The 10,440-nt window shown below is 38.4% G+C and overlaps 1 protein-coding gene across 1 annotated transcript in view; it reads right to left on the bottom strand.

Annotated features, from left to right (window-relative positions):
* Positions 1-929: 929 nt before the first annotated feature.
* The window catches only part of SLC35F2 (solute carrier family 35 member F2), a 61,420-nt gene continuing 51,909 nt past the window's right edge, over positions 930-10,440 (bottom strand). The window contains exons 4-8 of the mRNA XM_020891383.2: positions 7,896-8,055; positions 6,890-7,046; positions 6,271-6,323; positions 5,067-5,221; positions 930-1,897 (exon numbers count right to left, since the gene is read on the bottom strand). Of these exons, the coding sequence (XP_020747042.2) occupies positions 1,712-1,897; positions 5,067-5,221; positions 6,271-6,323; positions 6,890-7,046; positions 7,896-8,055 (711 nt within the window). The 3' untranslated portion in view covers positions 930-1,711. The remainder of the gene's footprint in view (positions 1,898-5,066; positions 5,222-6,270; positions 6,324-6,889; positions 7,047-7,895; positions 8,056-10,440) is intronic.

The raw sequence follows: 10,440 nt of genomic DNA, 5'->3' as shown, positions 1-10,440 counted from the left end.
CATGGAAGAGCTCAACCTGTGGTAAAAAGGGACAAGTAAATGACAAGCACCTCAATTCAATAAGTGTTAGAAGGAAGATGTGAATAAACAAGGGCCCCTGGGAACATCAAGGAGGGGGAGACCCAGCTTAGACAGCCTAAAAAAGGCTTCATAGTAGCTCAGATTCATTTGAGCTCAGACTCATTTGAGTTCATTTGAGCTCAGACTCAGAATAGTGGATACTGAGTATCCAGTGGGATAATGTGACTTGAGATTCTGCACCTATCTGTCTCTGTCTCTGTTTACCTGCTCAGTTGTGTCCAACTTTGGCGACCCTATGGACTGTAGCCTGCCATGCTCCTCCATCCATGGGGTTTTCCAGAAAGAATACTGGAGTGGGTTGCCATTTCCTACTCCAGGGGATCTTCCCGACCCAGGGAGGGAACCCAAGCCTCTTGTGTCTCCTGTGTAGCAGGTGGATTCTTTACCACTTGAGCCATCGGGGCTACTTCACCACTATCCCTATAGATACAGGTTTACTGTTAATCAAGGTATTTTAAGAAATTATCAGTGTATTAATCAAACTGGAAGTCTTCTCCAAAGAGTCAAACATTTAACATAGCCTTTTTCCACTCACTGACAGTTGTTAATGGTAAAGAGTAAAACATCAGTTTTAACTGGCTGCAGGAAATGAAAGATTATTTCACTTAAAAAGTTTTCTTAAAAAATTAATTAAGGTAATTCAAAAGTTTTAAATGTTTATCCCAGCAAATAACTTGGGAGCTCGCTCTGATTTCCCCTCTATTCTGACATAGCCCCAAATAGAGAAGACTGCCCCACCTGAAGAAGACATGATTCTAAAAAGTTGTGTATGAGGAAATCTTGAATGTACTGCCATTTAAAATCCACAAGGGGAATTAGGTAATCAAAGAAACCACACAGTAAATATATTTCCATGAAATCAAAATCTTTTAATAATACGAATTTACCCTCAGTTTCATTACTATATTTTTCACCCCAAAAAGTTCACATACAGAGGTTTTACAAAGTGGTATACTGGCAGTTGATATCATAATGCTGCTGCATATTAACACTCTGTATTGAAGAGGTATCATAAAAATCGCATGGCACATTATTTGCTAAGAAGTAGCATAGTAACAATTGGGAGAAGGTTCCTAGGTTTACTGTTCTCCACTTGAAGGCTTCTATGGTACTCACGTTGTATCTCAGGATTTCTCAAGTGCTGCCCCACCCATTTTCCCTTTCCTAAAAGGCCACAAGGTTTGTGGACAATAATTGGCTCAGCAAGACAAAACTCAGATGCCTCCAAATGAGAAAACCTTCTCCCAACCACCCTGGGCTGCCCCTCCTCCTGACTACCTAGCCCAGTCTGGCTCACACCCAAGTATCTGCCCAATCCTGCTTTCCCACTTGTGCATCTAACAGCCCAGGGTGCGCCCCATACCTTGTCTCCCCGACACTAACAGGTATTGGGCCCGAAACATACAGAAACACAATCCTAGCCTCGGCTTCTGCTCTATTTTGGCATTTCCACTTTTGATACATGATTTTAATATTCCTTTTAAAATCCAACTGGATCAAACCCAATGTTACATAGTGTTCACTCTGATAAGTTTTCAAGTGTCCCAAAGCAGTAGGCTCTGCTTTATCCAGGTGACAGCTTCCAGCTCCCCAGGAAACCTCATGTGGACGTGTATGCCTTCTTCTCCAGCTACAGGACGGCAGAGTGGGTCTCCTGCAGGCTCTCCTCAAGCTTCAGCCCCAGGTTGTCAATTCCAATGCTGGTGACTGGCGGCACGCTGCTTTCAGCTGGCTCTGCCGTGCGCGTTGGGGTGGAGCAGTACAGGATGAAACCTACCATGATGACGGTGAAGGACAGGATGTAGAGTCCTGAAAACTAGGAGGAGAGGCGAGGCTATGGATAGTACTCTCTCACAGACACATCTTTGCGGCTGCCTTCTGTCCACTGAGTTTGGAGAGCTACCTTCTCATAATATTGTTATCTGAAAGTTGTCCAAGGAGATACGAAGGACCAAAACTGTCCCAAGTGTGTGTACTGGTGAATGTGTGATTTCTGCCACCATTACCCAGCACATCAGTCAACTGGGTAAAAAGTCTTAGATCTCTAGGAAACAGACTCTTGCCTTTCTCTGCAATAATACAGCTACATCCCACCTCACAACTAGTCCCACTTACTTAGTGGAGAGGCTAAAAAGAAAGACCCAAATTTAGACACAACATATAACAATGGCATGAAACAATAAGCAAACAGAATGGGTTGGAGAAGGAAAAGAGAAATAAAATGAAAGAGAAGAAAAAGTGAGACCCATTCCCAAGGGTAGAAGGAGAAACAAAATAGGTTTTGAAATGAGTATTACATAGATTGCTAGTTACCTCCAGCTATGGGCTTCTACAGGTCACCATTGGTTTTAACATGTTAATGTTTCATAGATGCTCAATTACTTCTTAACCTTAAACTTTCAGAAGGCTGGAATAGCCAGAGCCCTCCCCAAAGAGGGAAGGCCTCCAATGGATTCAGTGATGATGCAAAGCCAGTGATAATTTCAAGCAGAGTAGGAGCCAAACTAATTCCCTCCATGGGTTTCATTCTTGGATCCAATCTCAGCACAGCACCCAGCACATAGCTAGTATTGAATAAATGTGTTTTTCTTGTGGGGGGGAGCTTTGGGGGTGGGGGAAGTGATTCAGAGAAGATTAAGGGGGAGTTAAAGCTATTTAGAGTACCCTAAACTTTTGAACTGTGAAGAAAGCTGAGTGCTGAAAAATTGATGCTTTTGAACTGTGGTGTTGGAGAAGACTCTTGAGAGTCCCTTGGACTGCAAGGAGATCCAACCAGTCCCTCCTAAAGGAGGTCAGTCCTGGGTGTTCATTGGAAGGACTGATGCTGAAGCTGAAACTCCAATACTTTGGCCACCTCGTGAGAAGAGTTGACTCATTGGAAAAGACCCTGATGCTGGGAGGGATTGGGGGCAGGAGGAGAAGGGGATGACAGAGGATGAGATGGCTGGATGGCATCACCGACTCGATGAACTTGAGTTTGAGTCAACCCCGGGAGTTGGTGATGGACAGGGAGGCCTGACATGTTGCGATTCATGTGGTTGGACACGACTGAGCGACTAAACTGAACTGAACTGAACTGAAACTTTGAAGTCGGTATCATAAAAGTCAATTGTGCTCTCCCATAGAATGTTCGTTTTTAACTGTGAAGAAACACAGTAACTTATTCAAAACATGTTCTGCTTGATTTGGAGGTTTTAAATGCTTATAAGAAAAAGTCTTGTTCCTCTTAAGAAGTATTAGTTGCCCGATCATGTCCAACTCTTTGCAACCCCATGAACTGTAGCCCACCAGGCTCCTCTGTCCATAATTCTCCAGGCAAGAATACTGGAGTGGATAGCCATTCCCTTCTTCAGAGGATTTTCCTGATCCAGGGATCGAACCCAGGTCTCCCGTATTGCATGCAGATTCTTTAATATCTGAGCCACCAGGTGATTAAATGGAGGCACCTTTATTAGAAGCGAGAGACTCTGAGGGAGTGAGATAATAAGTCTCCTGAATTTTCAATTTTTTCAATTTTCAATTCTACCCTTTGTGTCTGGATCTATATAGGAAGTTTCTGTGGCTACTCTGTTCAGTGAATATTTACTAAAGATCAATCTGGGGGTGTGGAGTCTGACACCAATGAAGGTAGAAATTTTTAACATCTTCTTCAACTGTTTCAAAATATCAGAGCCCAAGTTATCTTAGATGCTACACTTTTTTAAATTGGTGATATATTGAGCTGTGATTCTTCACTTAAAATTTTCTTCTAAAATCCTAGGTATCTTCTTGATGTTCTGTGTGATTTCCAACCTCTGTAATTTACTCTGAAGATCACAGCAGACCTCCTCTTTCCTTTACAAGTCTTGAAATAGCTTTTGACCAAAAAGAATAAAATCTGATCTGAGTTAAAAGTGAGCTGCTAGACATGCAGGGACAGAGAAACACGAAGCAAAAGAACTGCAAAGGAATTTATCGTTTGCACGTTCCATTTTGAAAACAATAGTGTAAATCATTTGGGCAAAACAATGACACACAAAAAGTCTTTTTCTCATTAAAGTTAATCGCAGTTAGAGAGCAAATAGCTACAATTAGGGAGCTTATAATAGGTAGCGACAAGTGTATTTTCACTATGAAGCTTTTGTTTCTTTACGCTTACTTCCTCCTTGGACATTATTTTACTTATGAGGGAAAAGTAAATGTTAAACTACTAATGCTATCTCAATATGTTTAGTTTTAAAAAAAGCACAGGTGAGCCAGGCCACAAGTTATACTGCAGAGCTTTCAAGCTTTCTCTGGTAGCCATCACCTGGCCTTGAACTGCAGAATAAAATCACCACGGTCCTCTAGTGGAGGCCACGTGAAATGCAATAACACCAGCACAGAACAGCTAATGATCTGGAGAGGCTTGCTTTGTACCCCGTAATGATTGTTATCACAGGAAAGAACCTAAGCCTATCAAGATCACTGTTCTGATTCACTCTGACATGGGTCACTTTCTAATGATGCCACCAAACAGCTATAAATACTTCTTCAGGCTTAGTTCGTGAATAACATAACCAGCAGGGTTGTTGCAACGATAACAGCTAGTTCCTATGACATAATCTTGAAAAGCAAAACTGGTTTATGCTTCTTAAGCAGAAATTTCTGGGAACACAGTGAAGTAGGCATTCTGAGTTCATGGTCAATTCCTGGGAATAGTGTCAATCAATACCAAGTTATTTCCACCCAGATCTAAAACTTTATAAAGATAAAGAAATACAGTTGCTATACCCAGCTAAATGTAACATTAGCAAGCAACAGCTGACATTCTACTTGTTCAAATGATTGTAATAGCAGGCAGGTCAACAAGCTTTATACCATGGAAAGATAGATTTCTAAGGCAGTAAGAAATTCTTGCTAAGGAGATGAGAAGGTTTTATTTTGGGATCTAAAATTTTTTAAAAACCCACTACTTCTTTTATACCAAACAAGTGTTCTTATTTGAACAAGATCTATATGCTCACCTTATAGCCAAACAGAAAAAGTCCAAAGAAAAGACTGTAAAGGTCAGCTGTCAGGATGCCCAGGTTGACAGAAGTGGCACTGGTGACTTTGATCACCAGTGGCATGAAGCTGTACAGGCAAAACATGCAGAGGGCAAATGCTACAAATAGCAGGGCTGTGGGGGGAAAAATGGAATATCTAATGTTAAAGGAAGAAATCAAAAGATAAAGGATAAAGCTTGCATGACGTAAAATTCCCTGATCCTTTAACATACCATCCACAAAGTCCCTCGTTAACAGTAAGCATTACAAATGAGACATACAAAATTCTCACTGGATGTAGATGAAGAACTTAAAAAAACCCAACAGAGTGTTAGATGATCAAGGCCATAGAATCTTGCATATGGCATAAGTTAACAGCTCTTTTCGCTCCATGCTATCCACACCTGCCCAGAGAGATGCCAATGATAAAAGGCATCATGGTTGGACACGATTTGTGTGGCTGAATTCAGAATAAAGTATTTTTAGGGCATCAAAGACAGTTGTTAGGGTTTTATCTTTTGTTCATCCCAGGCAGGCTAGTCACGTGGGTGCTGACTACTTAGTATCTCTGCTTCACAACCGCTTCTCCAACCTCACTCAACACATACACAGTACACACACAGGAAATCTAAGCTATTTACTTGAATGAAATCATCCAAGCACAGTAGATGAATTTCAATTCAATGACACTCATGCACTACTTTTTTTCCATCCGTAAGGTTCAAATCTTTCCTGACTGTCCCACTACTGCTTTCTTCTGCTGCTCATCTGTACAGATGCTTAAGACTATCAGATGAGAGAGGCAATGCAAGATGGTAGTGACTGCACACCATCAGATTATTTAAGTTAATACTTCACTGATTATATCAAGCAGGTAATCTTTACAAGCAGTCTGAAGACACGAAATACAGATCTAGTTGAAAGCAGTGTGACCAAAGGTCAGTCTTATTCAGAATTCCTAGTAAAGAAAGGTTATTCTTGAAGGTAAAGATTAAGGATTAACTTTTATGGGGGTTCATTTACAAGTTCTCAGAGAAACTTGACATAAACCACTACAGTTTTCTGTGTACTAAATTACTCTGTGATTTTATATAAAAATGCCTAAATAGTATTATTAAAATATTTATTTCTTGGTGTGTGTCAGGGGAAAGACTAAAAATAACTATTATATATATATACATACCAATTTTCCAGTCCCAATGAATGCTGGCAATATCCTTATATTCCACAATCAATCTGTGATTAAAACAAGAGGTCACAGAGAGATCTTTATATAAATTTTCACTGTTTTATAAACAAGTAAGTTGCTTCAAAACTTCAAGTACTTCACTTTAAGTTCTTCAGCTCTTAAGATGATGAATTATGTTGACTTTTGGTTTTCATAGAATATTAAAAAAAAAAAAACTATCTTTAATTAAATGACAAAGAATAAAACTCAAAGGAGTCCATAAACACATGTTTGACACCCTTAGAAGCACTGTTTAGTGGCAGTCAGCTACAGGAGGGAAACATGATATTATGAATAGGAAGTTAATATTTTCTAGGAATAACCAAAAAAGAAAGTCTTCACTGGTAATATAAAGTCTAATGATATTACAAGCAGGAATCTTAAGCATCAAACATGTGTAAAAAAAATGAGGCATAATTATTGACATTTCAACAATCTTCTAATAGACATTTAGCAAGTTACTGATTTCAAATATGAATTTAGGCCAAATAAACAATGCATGTTAGTAACTGGAAACTAATCATCTATGACATATTTGCTGATTTTGTTTTTAAGGATATGTTTAGAACCTTACAGCTGTATGCCACTGATAATTGTTCCAAACAAGCCCACCATTCCTAAAAACTCCTGTCTGCTCAGCTTCTTCACGATGTATTCTTCACACACATTAGAAACAGCATAGAGGGAAGCTCCAAGAAGGACCAAGATGTCACCAATCAGTACATTATTACCTATAGAGAGATAAGCCATAAAAAGGAATACATTGTCACTAGGGGAAACTCTCCAGCTTGCTTCCATAAGTTTATCTGGCTCATAATCATCTAAAAAAGATTTTACAGAAGAAGAAACCCTGATTTTTAAAAGTTTAAAGACTCTTACTCTTCTCACTTTCTGGCACAATTCTGCTTTCGTTTTTCTTATTTTGGATCTTCAGGAGACTAACAGATTGGAAGATGGTAGTGTATACCATAATGTAAGGCCCCAGAAAAATGATTCTATGACATGGAAAATTAATGGAATTTATTAATGGGAATTCATTGAAAACTACAGGGAAGGAAGCTAGGTAAGCAAGGTAATTTTCTCAATCAAAGGAGACACTGAAGTTGTTTGCAGATTGGGGAAATTCATAGACCTTATTTAGATTTTATACTATGAACTATCTCAACCGTGACATAAAGAGTATCAAAATGTTCTCATCTACAGAGTAACTGAAATAAAGGTCATTCTGTGAACACAAAGTCTCCTTTTTGATGGAAACAAAATCTACAGTAGGGTTTCCGGCAACTAATCTGAATGTATGGGCCAAAAGGAGATTATTGCAAATATATAAAGAAACTTCTCTCTCAGGACACAAAACAAATGAGTATGACAAAAAGCAAAGACTCTGGGCAGGTAGGAACATAGACTGCTGTGTTGAAGTGGTCATAGTACCAGAAGCAAGCAAATCTAAAAATAAAAATTTTAAGATAGGTAATCGGGACATGTCCTCTGCCTTTTACTTTATCTTTGCAAAATAAAAGTGAAGGCGCAAGCAAAATGTCTTCTGTGACTAAACCAGAAAACAAGTAACATGGTCTCACCTGCACTGTCTTCCCTCCCAGCTAATATGTCTGCACCAACCATAGTTCCTACACCCAACAGACAGACAGCCACAGCGATGAAGTGGATCACTCTGTATCTTGCATAAAGAATAAACCACGAAAGAGCCATCAACACAGGAATCCCAAAGCAATCCAAAAGCTGCATGAAAAGAGAAATAAATACCTGAAAATATCTCTCATTAGGGAAAAAATGACTAAGTAATAACAGAAATCAGTGTTTATTGAGCATTTATTATTGCCAGCCCTGTACTAAATGCTTTATCTGGATGAACTCATTTAATCCTCACAACAACTCTATGAAACTGGAACTTCAACCTCCATTTTACCCATGAGGAAACCAAAGTCACAGAGAGGTTAAATGAGCTGCCCAAAATTACAGTTAAAAGTTTGGGAGTCAGTTGATGAACCCAGGAATTCTGCCCAACAGCCTATGCAATTTACTTCTACACTCTCACTTGTGTTTATCCTTAAGTCCAGTAGACATGCAGCCATTCAGTCAATAAATATTTAAGTACATGATATGTGGGAGACACTAATGGAGGAGGTGGAATGTAGAGAACAGGAAAGGCACAAAGTGGAGTATTTAGAACCCTAGACAGAGAAAAATCGCATAACCAATGTTTAATTGCAACTGGGCTTAAGAACTACAAAAATAACAGGTTATTATGAGAAAGCAAACAGACACCATCTCCCTGACAAAGTGTCCAACCCCACCATATAAGACAGATACTTGCTCCCAGCAAATACTCTCGCTCATCTTCATCATATACTCCTCCACCACCTGTTGATCCTGGCTCCAGAAAATACTTTCTACACCCCTGATATTGCCAGTCTGAAAGGCAGGGGGACTAAGAATGCCAAAATTAGAGTAAATCCAAAATCTTTGCAAGATAAAGGAAAAAGAGATTTCATTCATTCGATTCTCAAAAGCACACATTTGTAGAGTACATTCAAGGATAAAAGATATTCCTTTTACTAATAGTGTTCCTGATGTTGCTATGTGACTGCTCATCCTGTTCTTTTTTTTAACCTTGTCTCTGATGTGCTCTGTATCTATTTAGTCTTGGACAAGGCAGGCCCCTAAATCTCAGCAGCCTGTTTGATCCTGTCCACAATTGTTTACTGATTGCCTTTCATTGCAATGTCAAGTATAGGAATGGGCACTTTGCCTTCTGTTATTTATTCCATCTATAGAACTCTAATCTCTTAAGTGCTTTATTGAGCCTGCCTGAAAAACAAACCATTAAACGATACAAATGATAATAGCTTGTCCTGGAAGACACCAAAAGAATCTAGCCATAGTGAAGTAATAAAATCGAAACTATATTCCTTAAACAAAAAAAAGTAGACAAAAATCACTCTAAAAACTATCACAGAAGACTCCCTATCCTCAAATTGTGTCTTAAAATCAAACTTAAACCTGCTCTATTTTTAACCATTTTTGGTGGGCAATGACTGGCCATATAAGGGAGGAACCTACATCTTAGTAAAAGCTCCCAAGGCCTCAGGATCCAGCCCTGACATTGACCAACTATGTGATCTCCAGCTAGTCAACTCTTGAGTCAAAATCTGAAATCAAGAAGTCAGACCAAATGATCTCAAGATACCTGGCCACTCTAAAGTTCCATGACTTCTAATCTGGTATCTATCACAGTCAGCATTTATCTAAACTGAATCTTTTCAAAATGTATTCCTGGTGACAGATGCCTTCTGCTTGATGCTTTTAGTTCTAAGAGCCGTCTATTTAATTTAATCTTTAAAAATTATTGGCTAGATTTCTGATTTAAAAAAATAGATATGCAACAAGCAACAAAGGTTTACTGTGTGGCATGGGGAACTATAGTCAATATCTTGTAATAACCTATAATGGAAAATAATTTCAAAAATAACATGTGTGTATAACTGAATCATACACACAATTCTACTTTTTGAAATTAAGTAATGTTTATCTTTTTGCCAGGTTTTCTAAATGTCCTATGGACTTCTAATAACAACATATGAGATAAAAAATTTTAAATATATTTGTGTAGGATATGATCAATATAAATTAATTAAATATAAATCTATTATATTTAAATTATTAATGACATCATTCAAGATGCTCTTATTCTTGTTTTTTCTGCACTTGATAAAATACTCTCAGAGAAATGTTAATATGTCTCACTATGATTATATATTTTTCTTTTCATTTCTTCTGATTTTCCCTTTATGTATCTTTGTTTCTTGATAAGGTATCTAATGGTTTCTGATGCCTACCTTCTTTGTGAATTGCTCCTTTCATTATTAAAAATATTCATCTTTGCTTTAAAAAAAATTATTATATAGACACAGGAAGTAAGAACCTGGAATGAGGGGGAAGGATGGATATAAACATGAATCAGACTTTGTTAGTGATACAATGGAGTATACTCTATAAAGAAGAAAATGAAATTGAATTAGGCCTTTGAGAAGGGGCTTTGAAAAGGATGCATTCTAGAAACAACAGAGCAACGTAAGAGAGAGAAGCTGGCTGTGCGTAGGGAAT

This window comes from Odocoileus virginianus, chromosome 10, assembly GCF_023699985.2.
Source record: "Odocoileus virginianus isolate 20LAN1187 ecotype Illinois chromosome 10, Ovbor_1.2, whole genome shotgun sequence".
Lineage (NCBI taxonomy): Eukaryota > Metazoa > Chordata > Mammalia > Artiodactyla > Cervidae > Odocoileus > Odocoileus virginianus.
This window is presented reverse-complemented; position numbering and strand designations above follow the sequence as displayed.